The sequence below is a fragment of the Haemorhous mexicanus genome, chromosome 26, assembly GCF_027477595.1.
Source record: "Haemorhous mexicanus isolate bHaeMex1 chromosome 26, bHaeMex1.pri, whole genome shotgun sequence".
Taxonomy (NCBI): domain Eukaryota; kingdom Metazoa; phylum Chordata; class Aves; order Passeriformes; family Fringillidae; genus Haemorhous; species Haemorhous mexicanus.
Genome location: NC_082366.1, coordinates 6,136,824 through 6,153,189, shown reverse-complemented (window position 1 = coordinate 6,153,189; position 16,366 = coordinate 6,136,824). Strand labels below are relative to the sequence as shown.

Sequence of the window (16,366 nt, the reverse complement as noted above, 5' to 3'; positions counted from 1 at the left end):
GCTTCTTCTCCAACTCAGCTGAGTTGAAGAGCAGCAGTTTTTCACGAACTGCAGTTCTGCTGCACATGGATGTTTGTGACAAACCAGGATTGGAAACACTTCTCCTCACAGCAATCCCTGCCAAGAACACAGCTTTCTGCTCTGCATTACTTCTTTTTTTGGTCTGGCTTTATGAAGCTGACTACTTCAGTGCTTTCATAAACAGTATGTGCTGAAAATTTTCAGACACCTGATTCTGCGCAAACATCCCAAATTCTTTTCCTATGAAGTCTTGTTCATCTGAGGAGCCATGCAATATATGTATTTTTAAATGTGCATACTTCTAATGTCTGAAGCATTACATAAGGTTTTTTTCCCCTCTCTGTCTCTGCTAAGATTACTTATTGGAATGGGAGAAAGTTTTGCATTTGCACTACTGGGCTGATCTTTGGTTCCCAGGGTCTTGGCATCCAGTGTCACAAAAGCAGCCCTGGGACAAGAAGAAACAACAAACTCAGATGTAGGAAAACAGAGATGTAGGGATAACTTCAGCAGTCCAAGCTGGCTTCTCTTTTGGGGGACAAAAAGCTCTTTCTCCACAAAGAACTGGCAGAGCTTTTAGGTACTTCTGTGCCTGTAAAGCACTTCTAACACCCAGTGTCTCCCAAGACAGGTAATTTAGCCTGGAGTTTACTGTCTTGGTGTTCTCCTCAAAGCAAAGTCTCTGCATTTCACTTGCATTCCCTCATCTTAGTAATTTCAGAGCCAAGAGAAAGAGGCCACAGCAGGGCCAAAATAGCACACATGATCTTGGGAAAGACTGATGCTACCAAGGCATCAGGGGGGCTGGATTAAGACCTTGTAGGCATCCTGCTCCTGGGCTTTTCCAAAGCTGCTGAGCTTGACTAGCACAGCCACCTGGGTTCTGTGTCCAAGCAAGATGTCCAGGCACTCAACAGCTGTTAGCTGGCTGTCTGGGAGGATGTTTCCTTCACACTCATGTGTGTTAAATTCATATCTTTTTACCTAAGAAGAGCCAGACACACCTTCAGTGCAACTGGTGAAATCAAAGATTAATGAGCTTGGGCTCTGAGCTCAGGCACAGAGATCATCTGGTGTAGCAGAAAGCCACATCCCTTTGGCCCAAAAACAGTCTGTGTCCAACTCTGTTGGTGTTAGGAGAAAAGCCTCTCCCAAGAATGGCCTCAGGTGACACAAGGAACCCCTCTGCCACACTGGGTACAACTGCACAGTCCCCTACTGTGCTAAGACACTCAAAGCAAAAATTGGCAGAGAGGAACATTTCTGCCACGGGCTGGGCTTGTTTAGCTCATATTTCACTGCCTCGAGAAAGGCCAGACTGTCTGGTGAGTGAGTTCACTGACCTGCAGCATGTGGGAAAGAGCAGTAACACAGCCAGCAGGGTCCAGAGCTCTCCCTTCCTGAGGGGGCACGAGAGTCCACTGCAGGGTCTCACCACAGAGGTCTGGGATTAGCTGGTGGCAGCCTGGGGCTCAGCTCCAGCCTGTCCTGCCATCCCCAGGCTCCTGGGGGAGGAGGAGCTCCACTAGACAGCTCCTCACATCTGTACCAAAGTCTTAAGAGATGGAAAAATATGCTTAACTTCCATGGGCACAGTGCCCTTCTGGATAAACAAAGGGTTAATGTAGTCACATACATTACACATGGTAAAAAATCACCAGTAGAACTGGGGCAATGACTAAGTCTTGGTGCTAACACTGAGAAACAATACCTGGAACTCTTATGCCAGTGCTGGGCAGGGATAAGATTTCTGAGAAGCATTCAGCATCTTCCAGCACTGTCACCCAACCCAGAGTACAGAGATCCATCAGAACCATGCTCTGTGATTCCATGTCACAGCAATACTCACTCTGCAGCCATCTTTCCTTCCTCAGCTTCATCTTCTCTTTTTTAGAAAGTACTGGTTTTTCTTCCAAACCTAGAAGAGAAGAGACATGAGAGGGAGCCTGGCTCCTGCATTTCAGATTCTGCTCAGCCCTTGAAGCACAGCAGGCAGGCTGCAGGCAGGTCCAGAGGCTACCCTGTACCCCAACTTTTAGCCAAACAAATCAAATCTGCCTTGCTGGGAGTTAAAAAACAAGAAACAAATAAGCAGATCAGATCATCAGCACAGGATCACAGAATGGTATGGATTGGAAAGGACCTCAAAGCTCTTCCCATTTCAAACTGCCCTGCTGTGGAGCCCAGAGCTTGTTCCAAGCCCTGTCCAACCTGACCTTGGGCACTTCCAGGGATGGGGCAGCCACAGCTTCTCTGGGCACCCTGACAAGGAGACATTTCTGAAATACATCCAGGGCAGCCCTAAGGAGCAGCTGGTCACTAGCAGCCTGTAAAACAGACTAGCACCTACTATTTACCAAATTCAGTATTTGGAAAGCACCTGTTGAGCACTGATATCCAATATAAAGTAAAATACCATCACAAATATTTTTACTGGAGATCTGTTGCAAGTACTATAAAATGATCTTATCTCACGTGTTTAAAACAAAATTGACTTTAGCCAACTTTTCTCCTGAAGTCTGCTGGAAATACCAGAATTCCAATAGAGTAACAAGCTCCCTGAACATCACACCATTCACTTAGCTTATTCTTAAGTCTGGGGAAGAAAATGTGCCCCTTTTTTCCCTCCCAAAAGAAAGGAATTCAATACAATTATGAAAACAACTCACTAAGGATAACTTCTCTGAAGCTACACATCCTTTAGGATGATTTAAATGAAAGCATCCTTTAGTAATTTCTTAAGAACAGAACAAACCTGCTGGGGCTAAGGCAACCTTCCCATAAAACCAACAATCACCACCAGGTTTTGAGTTTCTAAGAGAGGGAGAATGAAGCTGGAGCTTCCACAGCCTCATTTCCCAGAAAAACAAAGTCCCAAAAAGCACTTACTAAAACCACATTTGTTGTGGTATCAGAGCAGATGCTGAAAGAATAAACTGCATCTCCAATAACCAACTCTGAGTTACACCCACCCCTGATCACCCCACATTTCTGTGGTTTCAGGGGAAAAAAGGATGAATTACAGTCAGTTATCACATACCTATTATTATTATTGTTATGGAATTATTATCCCACCCCAATGATCTCCAGAGGGCTGCCTGCACAGAACACCACAGCTGCTCCAGCCTGCCCAAATTTCAGCCATGGCAATGCTGGGAAGATCTGCCCCTCATCTGGAAACACACTCATGACTTCACTGGAAAAACATTGCCTGGCAGCATTTGTTAATGAAAATAAAAAGGCCCAACTCAGCCAGCTGGCCAACTCCAGTAATAACAGTAATTCAGGTCTGGGTTGGTATTTTTTTCCCCAAAACAGTAGTGGAATATTTAAGAAACACAAAAGATGTTTTCCTGGCAGAAACCCAACCTTGCTGCTGGCTGGGGGAAGGTGGCCACAGACAACCAAGGGTGCCTGAGGGGAAGGAGCTGCATCCCTCCTCTGCCAGCAGCCAGCTCCTGCCCTTTTCCATCACTTGGCTCCCTAGACACTCCAATTTCCAGATGCTAGCCTGCCCTCAGAAGGCTGTTCAGCTGCTTGAAGGTGGAAAGTTGTGTTTGGCAGCTTCCAGTGGTGATGTCGAGTGCCAAAACCGCTGGGAAGCCACTGGAGGACAGTGAGGGCAGAATTTAGCTAGTTAATTAACAGCACAGGCTGTCCCCAAGGCAGCCTTTTATTTTTATTTAGCTTGCAAGCACCTCTGAGATCAAGCCAAACCACAGCTCCATTTTAATTGTTTTCCTGTGAAATCAGAAGGGTTTAATCCCCCTCTCCAGCCCATTCCAGAGGTAATTTAACAACACTTGCCTCTGAAACCCAATGCATGGAGGAAAGGTGAGCAAACCCCATTACATTAGTAAGGGAAAGGTGAGCAAATCTCACCCCATTACCTAAGGACCATTTCCACACTGGAAACTTGACAATTATTTGTTTTACCAAGAACATGGGTTTTTTCTTTCTTCCCTCTGATCTGTGCAGTACAAGACATGCCAGATACAAACAAGTTAAAAAAAAAAAAACCACAATAGCTTTTTGCCACCTACATCAAGAATTTGGTACTCCTCCTGGCAATCCTCAAGATGTTGCTCTCATGACAGAGAAGCAGATTTTTGAGGATGCCTTCCTTAATTTCAGAAATCTTGAGGGTTTTTTGGTAAAGGACTCAGACTAAAAATAAAAATAGAAAATATATATATATGTGTGTGTGTCTGTGTGTATATACACATATATGTGACTATTTTTCATAAAGAACTCCTTAGACTAAATATATCTATAAATCCTACCTCAGAAATCCCCATTTTATCCTTTCTAGGCATTCAGAAAGAAGCTGGAGTGAGTTAAAGCTGTAACACTACAGGCTTTCCCTGCCCCAAGATCCCACTATTTAATTTTGGCTCTGCAGCCAAGAGGGTTTGACAGTTCCAGGAAACTACATTTCATTTCTTGGAGCATTTGGCCATGACCAGAAAGATTCAATAAACCTGTGCAATGCCACATGGACAGAGGAGGGTCCTTCAGCACCAGACATTTACAAAGCTCCTCCTGGGCCATGAGACATTAAGAAACAACATGTAACATTAATTAATATTCCAAAACCCCAATGATACATAACAGTGAAGCTGTTGCTGCTCAAAACATTGTATTTTGGCAAACTGAAGTTAAATAACAACAGATGTTTTAATTTTAGCCTCAGTTGTGTAATAGCAAGAATGAGCATATGCCTACAGCTGTGGGATGAGTTAATGAAGGAAGTCAGACTACATGCAAAAGCAGAATATTGGGTGTGGTTTGGGGTTGTTTTTTTAAATTACACAGCGTCACTTGTAAATTGTGCACTGCTCTTGGCCAATAAAGAGCCTGGGAAATGGTAAGGACAGTCTCCTGGGGCACACACAACAGGGCTGTGACCTGGCAGCTGTCACTGCACCACCCCTGAAGGTGTTCTTATTCCTCTAGGAACAGAGTTGAGGGACAACACGAGCCAGGCCAAAAGCCAGCCAAGATGTCCTCTGGCAGAGAGGATGCTCCACAGCTCCCTGCCCTCATCCCACTGCCAGCTCCCAGTCTGTGACCTCCACTGCTCCCCAAAGCATTGATGCACAAGGGTCACCAGTGTGACCAAGGCTGGGGGTGGCAAGGACAGAGGCAGGGGGCTGTGTCCAGGCTCTTTGTCCTCTAGCTGCTAGGGGATCCCCCAGGGACAGCTTGGTACCTGGATGTATGGGGCACAGAAAACACATCTGGGTTTTGCCCACCCAGTCCCTGTCACCCCCTGAGCAGGCTTGGGATGCAGTGTTGGAGGAAAAGGTGCCAGCTCCTGCATGGCATTTCTCCATGGATACAGCATTTGCTTTTCATCATCTAAAACAAGCTACATGATTCTTGTTCACACTTAATAATTACACCAGGTGTTAGGAGAAAAGCTTGATGCTCTTCTTGCCCCAGCATGGAAGGTGTGAGAAATGACCCTCACTCTAAAAATTTTAAAAAGGTTTATTCAACCTTGACAAAAATTACAACAAAAGACTGAATAAGGAAAAATCACAGTGCTGGGAGCCCCCCTACCATGACTACCAGCCACGTGGCTCCTCTACAAAATAAATGCTCTGCCTTTGGTATCTTTAGCTCCTCTGAAGTTTTGTCAGTCAACTCTCTCTGCCATCCATTGGTGGAGACTACTTTTACATCTTGGTTGGAGGTCAGGGGCTGTTATCTTACCTCCTGGTAACCAGCCAGCCTCCCCTAAATGTCTTGACTACCCAGGCTGTGACAAGGTGGGGAGGGAAAGAGGACTGTGGAGTGACATATGTTGGGATGTTACTGTAATATGAGTGACATTAAGAGTGTTATTGTAATCAATAACATCACTCTACATCTAAATAATATCTGTCTCTTAATTGTGAGAGCCAACTATTGCATTACTCATCTACAACAAAGGCTTCCTACAAAAAGTGGCACCTGCATTCTCTGTCCCCTCAGATCCCCTGGTTATCTGAAGCACAGCCTACTTCCCAGGCTGGCTCTGCCCTGGAGCCCCAGAGCAGCTCGTGTCCTCACACCAAGGTCATGGCTCTGTCAGGCCTGGTAAACATCCCCAGGCTCCAAGCAGCCCAGCAAGGGCACAAGGCCTCCCAGGGCAGCCCAGCTCAGCCTCAGCTCACAGGGTGATGCTCCATTAGAGGGGGGAGCACATCCCCTCAGCAGGTGCCTGGGAAGTCACAATGTGCACAGCAGGCTGGGAAAGGCAACCTCAGAGACCAAGGCTGTCCAAAGTGCTGCTGGCACACTCAGCCCCTTCCACAAGGTAAAAGCACCTCCTTCTCCTCCTCTGCCCACTCCAGCTCCTCATCCTGCAGCCCTCCCCTAAGAGAGGCTGCCTTGCAAAGGCTCAGTCACAGACAGGCACACAGAGGATGCTCAAGGTGGCCCAGCGTGTCACTGCTCCTGAAGCCACTTGTGCAGCTGAAGGTTATTTTATAACCAAGGCTGAAATGCCACAGGGAACCCGGATTTCTGAGCCAGGGACTGCAGAATGCCTTGGCCAAGGCAGGAGCTTGGTATTGCTATTTCAGGCTTAGAAAATCAAAGAAATCATAAAATGGTTTGGGCTAGAAGGGACCTTAAAGACTAACTCATCACAAACCCCTGCCATGGGGAAAAGAAAAAAGAAGAAAGGAAGGAAAAGGAAAACAAGGACAGGTCTCAGTACTCCCTGACAGGGGAAACTTCAAAGCCCACAAAACAAATGCACAGAGGCTCACCCACAGACAGGTGCCCTAGGAAACACATGCCATGTCAGGGACTGTCCAAGACCAGGTGTGATCTTCAAGAATCAGCTTTGGGAAAATGAGTCTGCTCACAAGAAAAGACATTTTAACCCCCACACCCCTTTCCATGTACATGCAACAAGGGTGTGTGCATTTCTTCCAAGGAAAGAGTTCTCCAAAAGTATCATAAATTACACAGTGCAAATATTCGTATTTGTCAAGGTATGGCAAAAAAGTTGACTTTTTCCTTGCACTCACTGGCATACATTTCCTCTCTGTGCAGCCCCAAAAACAATTTAAATAGCTGTGATCACAGTGAATTTAATTTTATGCCCAGCAGCTCTCTTAAAACAGGTCACTCAGCCACAAGAGCAGCAGAAGCCCCAGCATCAGGGCACCAGCCCTGGAAGCACTGAGAAGGTGTGTGGATGTGGCACTTGGGGACAGCTTGGGGCACAGCTGGCAGTGCAGGGGGAATGGTGGGACTCAGAGAGCTTTCCTAACCTTTACAATTCTATGACTGTATGAATGGCAAAGCCTTCTTGCAGCCAGGCTGGTACAGGGAGCTGTAGGTCTGCAGCAGCCTCGGATTTTCCACACTCAGCCAAGAAACCTGACCAGTCCAACATCCTGCCTGAACACTGTGAGCAGAGAAACCCCACCAGAGCTTCTGAGAGCAACTTCGTGGCCCTTCAAGAGAGGAGAATCAACCATGCTTTCTTTGCTTCCACCACCCCATCTGTAAGCCCAAGAGAAACATCTCCAAGAAGTTCAGACAGTGGAGCTGAGGCCAAACGCTGCTTCAGGCAGCACCAGGGAGGCCTGGACCCTCCCTCACCCAGAGGAAACAACACTGACTGGCTCAAGATATTCCTGAAGAACAAAAGCTTGAGCCAAAAGGGGGCATTAAGCATTGCCATCCAGTTAAAGCAGCTTCCTCTGCTGCAATTCAGGCATAGGGGAAGATGTAGGAATACACATATATGTTTAAAAAAGGATATATATCCCTCAAGATCAGACTCTTGGGGGAAAGCTTCCCTGGGAGCACAGGCAATCCTCAGTTCCCCAAAGAGCAGCCTCCCCAAAGGTGCAGCACCCAGCCCTGGCAGAAGTTTTGCAGAGAAGCAACACGAGACCCTCCTTGGGATTACACCCACTATACCTGCTTCCCTGCTCCTGCAGGTCTGACAGCAGCTGCAGTGCCTCTGTCCCACATCTGGATGTGTGAGGCCACATCTGGAGTGATGGGTCCCCTCCTGGGCTCCCCAGGACAAGGGGGACACACACTTGGGGGAGTTAATCCAGGTAAGGGCCACTAAGATGATTAAGGAACTGGAGTGTCTTTTACTTGAGGAGAGGCTGAGACAGCTGGGAAAGAGGCCTCAAAGGAAATCCCATAAATGTGCATAATACCTGATGGGAAGGAAGAGCAGGAGGGAGACAGACTATTCCCAGTGGTGCCAGTGACAAGAGACAAGGAGCACACAGTGAACCACTAGTTTTTGGGGTAATTTTTGTGATTTTTTAAATTGTCAGGAAGTCATGGAGCCCCCAGCTCCCCACCCATGGAAATATTCAAAATCTGACTGGACACAGTCCTAAACAACCTGCTTTATCTGATCAAAGTGGACCACCAAAGCAGACTCCAGTGAGTCTGCAGCACAGTTTGGACAGTTGGTAAGAGTCCTCTCAGAGAGGGTAAAAATGTGTATTTTAGCAACAGAGACACACACACCATAGCTATTTGTGTGAATGTTGCAGTTCAATAAAGGGCAGTGAGAAGAACAGAACACCATTTCTATAAAAGCCTGAACAGCAACCAATCTCTGGAATGAGATTTATTCTGAGACCAGGAGTAATTCATGTTTACCAATGGGTAAATTCTCTCCTTAGGGCTTACTGAGGGAGGCAGAATACTGAAACATTACCATGCTTTTTGACAATGCCTTGCAGGCCTGCATTTGAAAGAGATTTTTCCCAAAATATCTTTTCCTTTCCTGCTAATAAGATTACCTTTGACTATCCTGTCCTTTGAGAAGCCTTAAAAATCAGTAGTTCAGTATCCCTGCAGTATTACACAGTGAAAGATCTAGATCTGAAATAGTCACACTACTGGATTTTATCTGGTGCTTCTTATTTATCCAGAAAGCAGGAACAGTTTACTTTCATTTCCTTGTCTTTTAACTGCATATTAGCTAGTAGACAATTAAACTGGCATTCCCTAGGGAAGTTTTCCATCTCCAGCCACTGGTTCCTATAACCCCTCTCGTACTGTTTGTGGCACCTGGTGTTTCTTTTACCTGTGCCTTCAGATATGCTCCTTCTGCACCTTAGGGGAAGCAGCTCTGCTCAGCTGCACTTGTACTTTCATTCCCAGTGGATGGATTCAGTGGAGACACTGCATTTTAGCACAGAATCACAGATTTATTTGGCTTGGAAGGGCCCTTAAAGATCATCTAGCTCCAACCAAGCCTGCCTCAGGCTGCATTTTATGCTGCATTTCCCCTCAAAGCCAAAGCCGTGGCCTGATGGGGAAGGTGAGAGAGCAGACAAAAATAGGGAAGAGAGGGAAACCAAATAAGGATTTAATGATGCTCAGAGGACAGAGGGACAAAAGCACAGAGGGACAGACTCCCAAGGCAGACAGACAAATATGTCACTGTCAGCTGCCACTGCAGCACTGGCAGCAGACCAGCTGCACACAGGAGGAGGTATGAGACATCAGCCAGAAGGAGTTGTGGAGCTGTTTCTGTTTCTCAGGGATTACAGCAAACACCAGGATCTGTTAGAGCAGAGCCCCACCTTCCCCCCACTCCCACAGACAATACATTCCATGGATTTGTTTGTTTGTTTGTTTGTAGAAGTACCCAGCTTTCCTCATCTCAGGTTTAGCATTCACAGCCACCTTCCTGGGAGGAACAGGCCATGGAGGGATTCAGACAGACTGCATCATCTGGAACTGTTTCTTTAACTGAAATGAGGAAGGACAGGCAGCCAGACCGTGCTCCTGGGTGAAATAAGTGCCTGCAGGAACCACTCCCTTCATCACCTGACAAGGCAGGGATGCAGCCAGCACCAAGAGCTACAGCTGGACCTTTCCTCAGATGGAGATGGAAAAAAGAGAGGCAGGAGGAACCCCAGGGCTCGGCCCTTCCATCCTGCTAAGCAAAGACAGTGCACACTTTACCTGATGGCAAGTGCTGGGGAAAGAAGAGAAACTAATAAAACAAATAAAATAATACAGCATTGCACCCTCCTGTGTACATGCTCTACACTCTCCAAAGAGTAGAGAGTGAGAAGGTCCTCCCTGGGCCTCCTTTTCTCCAGGCTGAGCCTCCCCCAGCTCCTCCTCACCAGGCTTTTGCTCCAGACCTGTCCCCAGCTCCACTGCCCTTCTCTGGACAGGTGAATAATCTCCCCACACACTGAGGTCAGGCTTTGTGAGGTTTGACACCAGCTGTGGCACAGGGGAAGCTGGCAGGGACTGTTTCAGGGTAATCACACAGCTCCTGTTAAAAGCTGCCTTTGGCCAGAGGTTTTCAAAGAATTTTAATGGACAGAATCCAATGTGAACTGGTAGCTAGACTTCACAGCAGAGAAACATTTTTTTTCCATATTAAGCCACGTATGCACAATGGATCCCCCTCTGTAGGGCTGAGGGTGGGGTGGGAGTCAGAGCAGTGACGACACCAGGGAGCAAGGAGGACAAGGTGGATTTTCTGCACTCTCTGTGATGTGGAGGCTGGGCAGACAGACACATCTTCCAGCCAGCAGCTACTCAGTTCCTCAGTCTAGTCAACCACTGGCAGACAGTCTGAGCGAGGGAGGCACTGCCATTTCCCAGGAAGCCCCTGGAAGCAAGATGTTAACTGGGATTACTCCAGCCTGGCTTCCCTCAGAAGTAACCACTGAGGTAGTGTAAGGCTTCTGAAAATTTATCATCAGCAGGAACAGGCAAGAAACAACAGCACCAGCAAAAGAGCAATGCCCAGAACACCACTGGTCAAGGGACTCATGACCATAAAAAGGCAAAAGAAAAAGCAAACACCACTCCAAAGTCCATGTACACCCTTCCTCTCAACACACACTGTGCCAGCCAGTAGGTACAAACATTCCTGCAATGACATACTCTTACACATAATTAATATATTAACTCATTTGACTGCTGAATGCCCAGTGATCAATACTTAATTATATTTGCAGGCAACAATGCCAGCCAGAAACTGCATTGAGTGGACTTTGCAGATATGTAACTCCAGGGTAAAAACAAAACCATCACAAGATCAGCAGTGAGTGGGAGTTACATACAGGAGCTTCAGCAGCACAGAGAGGAGAGAAAAGATCACATCACAAACGTCTTCACAGCAAAGGAGGAAGAATTGAGCCACGAAGGTCAAGAGAAGACTGTCAAAACTGGCTGAAATAATAGTTTCAAATGACAGGAGCACAAGGATGAAGCTCTTGCAGAGAGAAAAAGGAGAGAAGTGGGAACAGCAAGGGAAGGGGCAGAAACAAGGATATTACAGGAAGCTGGACACCCACAGGACACCATTAAATGTTCAGTGAGGTTTGTCTTCCAGCAGAAAGGTCACAGCAAAACCCAAGAAGTGGGGCTGCTGCCACAGCAAAACCAAAGCCCATCTGGGCAGACAGGGAGTTGGCAGGAGGATCATTTCTGTTCCTAGCCTGGTGACCTGAAGCACCTACTCAGTAAACCCCCTCTTCTCCACAGGGCACATAAGGCACAGACTGCACAGATGCTCTCCCTCCATCAGCTGAGAAGGAATAAGCACTCAGGGCACAGCAGAAGGCAGAGGAGAGCTGGGAGAGGAGAGAATTCTCCCCCACCATTTCTTCCTCAGTGTCTAGTTTGCATCAAGCACCTCACTGCAGCAAGTTCCATTTGAGAAGCAATTGTGCTTATGCCAATCAGTGCTTCCAGAAAAATCTGAACCTATCACTTTGGAGACATGTCAGCTGACCCAAAAGCAACATCCAAGCCTGATCTCTGCACCCCTCCATCTCTCATGGCAACAACTCTTCCAACAGCAACATGGACTTGCACTTGCCCAAAGCAGGAAAAGACTAAAAAGTCTAAAATTTATTCCTGAAGCTCTCCCTTCTTCACAAGAGTCCAGAAATACAAGGATACAATGAAAGTACATGGGCAAAACCATGAGAAATCCTTTGAAGATCCACAAAATCTTCCCAGCTAACAGTTTCCCTGTTTTTTCTTGGAAGATTTGCTAAATTAGCATCTAAAGGGTGTTACTGCAATCCAGACCTGAGGAAAGGGATTTTCTGGATGGCCCTGAATGCACCCTTCTAACACTGGCAAGCAGCTATCTCAGGCTGCCTTTTCAGCAGAGAGGATACTCCATCAGTAGGAAGGACCACCCTGCCACCACTGTTCAGAGAGGTGCACAGCTCAAGGACAAGGAAGCTAAAATGTCACACCTCTTCTTCCCCCCCACCTCCTCAAAAAAAGTTCCATTAATTAGAAATAGTGCTTTAGCATCTGCAATCAAGCTGGGATTTCACCAAAACACCTAGTTCAAAAAACCATGTCAGCAGTCAAAAAAGCCTGAGTGTATTCAGCCACACCTAGGGTAGGCAGCCCTCACCCTTGGCTGGGGGAGGAGGAAGGAGCCCCCATTTCATTTCATAAATTCTCTCTTCAGTAAATCTGTTTTCCTGGCAAACTGGCAGCCTCTTCCACCACATGCCTGTACAGGCAGCATCTCCAGAACACCACTCCAAGGTCTCTGTGTGCCAATGCCCCACCTACTGCTACAGCAGACACTCTCAGCTCCTGCAGCGATGCTGGCAGTATGCCTGGGGGTGCTTTGGGGAGCAGGGAAGGGGTCTGCAAAGTGCTGACTTGCTCCAGGGAATACTGAATGCAATATTGGATTGCTTGGCTCTAATGGAACTAAAGTAAAAAAAAAAAAAATCAACTGTAATTGACTTCCATGTTAGTGACACAGAGGCAGGGCTGTTCCCCCTGGAAAGATCGAGGTGGAATGTGAAGCAGTGTCAATACCACGGGCAGTATCAACACATGACATTGGGAAACTTGGCACAGAGACAACAGCAAGCAGACTCCACAGGAGCTCAGGGATCTCAACACTGCCCAAAACCCAGAAGGGAGAGCTTGGTAAAAGATTAGCCCACCAAGACTACACAACAAAAATTATCAGCTCAAGACTACCAGGAAGCTGGTGGTAAGAGGCTGTGCAGCCCACCCAGCATGCAGCAGCTTTCAGACACACATAACAACAAAGTGCCTGATGTGGCTCCTGGAGAGATGCTGACATGAAAAAATCATGCAGAGATGTCTGGACACTAGACTTTCCCCCACAGGGACTGCAGGAAAGAAAAAAAAAATTATAGCAGATATGCATAACATTTGGAGACACACATCTGTGTATCCTGACTGCCTTGGCCCTACAAGCTACATGTTCTGTGTTTGCAAACAGCAGATTCCTGACTGGTCCCAGGTATATAAAAGGAAGCATATAAAACCAGTGCTACTCCCTCAGCCTCTCCTCTGCCCTGTGTGGCCCAGAGCACACACCCAGAGAGGAGTATGTGCCTCTAAATTAAAGATGCAAACATGATGGAAACTTCCCTTCAGATGCACACACGGGAATTTCACAAGGAATAAACAGGCACAGCTTGAACTGCAGCATAAGCAAACAAACAGAAGAAAACAGAATTAGAAGAGAAACCCAGCAGAGGACTCAATGCTCTGGTCTGCTTTATGAAGGGGCATGAGGGGAGAAGGAAGGCTTGGGGCAAGGCCACACGACCCAAGACTCTGCAGAGACCAGGCTCCAGTGAGACCCAAGCCAGGAGCACAGACACATCCTTTCTCTCTACCCCTGTGTCCCAGGAAAGTTCCACCTTCTTCTAAGGAGTTCCCAGGGCTTGATCCTGGGCAAGAACAAGTTTAAAAAGCCTTGCCCCACCTTACTTTCTTTTTGATGAGCTTTCAGTGCTGCCCTAGTTAATCCAATCAGTCCCTGACCTTTCTAACAGATCCCTAGGCTTTCCAAACAATAGCTCTTTCCTGGCCTCCAAACAGTGGCATCCCAACCACTTGGGCTCAAGTTACCCTTTTCTGAAGGCAGCAGAGTCAGCATTTCTATTGCTTACTGTATTCTTGCCCTTGTTTGCTTGCTGAACTAGAATCTCCCCTCTCCTCCCCAGGGCTAACTAGCCAACGTTTCCAGTCTTGGCCATTGGCCTTATTTTCCAGACAAAACCTGCATATCCTATTTTAAAGCAAGAAACACAGAGCAGATGCCTGGTAGCTTACAGAAAAAAAAGCATGTTACAATTCTGTACTTAACCTGAGACAGCATTGCCAGCAAATTCCTGCCATGTGCAGTGGACAATTTTTTTTCCCTGTTCTTTTTTCCTCACCAGTTAATTCCATGATGGATCTGAAGGACAGCAGGAAGCACAGGAAAGAAGAAAGTCAGTACAGACTAATGACTGCAGAACAGACTGGGAAGATATACCAATTTTCTGGCAGTTGCAAAAACGTTACAGGCAGAACAGGCAAAAAAGCCCAAAGCTTAACTTGTACCCTGTAAGTATTTTAATCAGCTGTTCTCAGTTCCAGCAGGTCTGCCACAGAATTGTATTAAAAGCATCTACGAGATCAAATTCTTAATACTTTCATTCCAGTTTTTAAATTGCAACAGAAATACTGTAATGACAGCTTTATGCTAAAATAGTCAAGGGGCAGAGTGACTGCATGAATGCATTTGGGACTGGGATCAGGGCAGGAACTAAAAATTCCACTTTGGCACTGCTTAGCTGTACCACTGGCAGCCCCTCTGCCCATCTCCAGCTGTAGCTTCAGGAGACAAAAAAGAAGCCACTGAAAGTGGGAACAGCCACTGGAGCACCCATGGGCAGCTCCCCAGCCTTCCACCTTGTGTGGCCAGCCACAGGCAGAGGCTCCACACCAACACCTCACAAAGCATTAACAGAAGGCACTCTGAGGACTTGAACTGGAGCCTGCTGTGCAGCAAACAGCACCACTGAGCTAAGAGCATGCCAGCCCTGACCACAGCTGTGTGCAGTGCCCACGCAGAGAGGGCCTGCAGGCAGTACCTCCAATGAATTTTTATTCTGGAAGACCTGCTTCCAACCCATGTGGGTACCAGAAATTCAGAACAGCTATGTGCAAGGGGTCCTGCCACTTAACTGCCATTTTACTGAAGGATCTTTGCCCGCCTTGACCCCAGCATCTTCCAGTTTGTTTTTGCCCCACTTATTTTACTGAAGACACTGGGAACAAGTTAAGTCTCTGGGGCAATTTGATTAAACTTCATCAGCTCCTCTTTTCTCCATTGATCAGAGCTCTTTTCCAAGCAAAAGAGCTCTGATCAATTGAGTCATTGCTCATATTTCACACTTTTGGCATCAATGCCAAAAACCTGATCTGCAGATAAATGTGAAAGCTCGGGAAGGACAGCACTGACTGCAGACACTGCTGTGAGCCCCTACCCCTCCTCTGAGGTGAGGCACATGGGCTTTTCCTGTCCCTGTGCTAAGGAAGCTCAGTGAACCTGGCATCGTGTTCACAGTCACAAGGACCTGGGCAATGCCTACACACCAGCAGAAAGAAAAGCAGAATGAGAGTTTCTAGAGACACTTCCTGACTGCTCCAATCAATTCTTTTTATGCAGTAATTACTCTGAACCTTACTCAGAGCTTTAGGACCATGGCAAAATTTCCACTGTGCTATTTTAACTGTTGATTAATTCTCCTCTCCTGGCACTCTTCCTTGGATTCTTTAACATGCCTGGTCTCAGGCTCCCTGTGGCATGAGTTGGTTTCCCCACTCACAACACTCCATGCATTGACAGTGAAATGAAAAAAGTAATCCCATGTCAGAGCTTGCCCTTGATTGTTAAGTCTGTGTGGCAGATTAGCGTGGTGTGGTCCCCTCCCCATGCTGCCCTATCTATTGCACAAGCATACGTCAAGGAGTTAATCCCACCATCTGCAGCTGTCAGAGCTCCTACACTCCAGGGAAGCCCCACACCTGCAGTTTGGGAGCACTGAGGAAACACTAAGTCCAGCCACATCTCCTATCACCGAGCAGACACGTATTAAACATTATCATACTCATTTCTTTTACCCAATAGTCTCTTTAGGCAATATATACAAAGTAATTTTGGATTTAGACACAGAAAAGAGCGCCACAACTCAACCAGTATAACACCAGCAGACTTTCATTATTCACATAATTTAAGAATTATTAGTTCAATCCAGTAACATTTTGATCAGTCAAACACCACTTGCATCATAAGTGCTTTATAAACTGCTGCACACACAGAGGACTAAAACACTAACATAAAGGAGGGTGAGAATACCCAGAAAAGATTCCCAAATAGCTTGTGCCAGGCATATGTTTGATCTGCAGCCCCCAGGTCAGTTGAGCAACACCTGACACACAGGATTGGCAATGCAGAACACTTCTTATTCTTCCCCTTTTAGGGGCACATAGGGCAGATTTCAAAACTGGGAAGTACTTGAAGGATAGAGCTGGAAAAATA

The 16,366-nt window shown here is 46.7% G+C and overlaps 1 protein-coding gene across 2 annotated transcripts in view; it reads right to left on the bottom strand.

The window, feature by feature from the left end:
- Positions 1-16,366, bottom strand: part of SLX9 (SLX9 ribosome biogenesis factor) — a 38,832-nt gene that overhangs the window by 5,683 nt on the left and 16,783 nt on the right. For both annotated transcript variants that reach the window (XM_059868336.1, XM_059868335.1), the window contains exon 3: positions 1,871-1,939. In XM_059868336.1, coding sequence (XP_059724319.1) covers positions 1,871-1,939 — 69 coding nt within the window. The remainder of the gene's footprint in view (positions 1-1,870; positions 1,940-16,366) is intronic.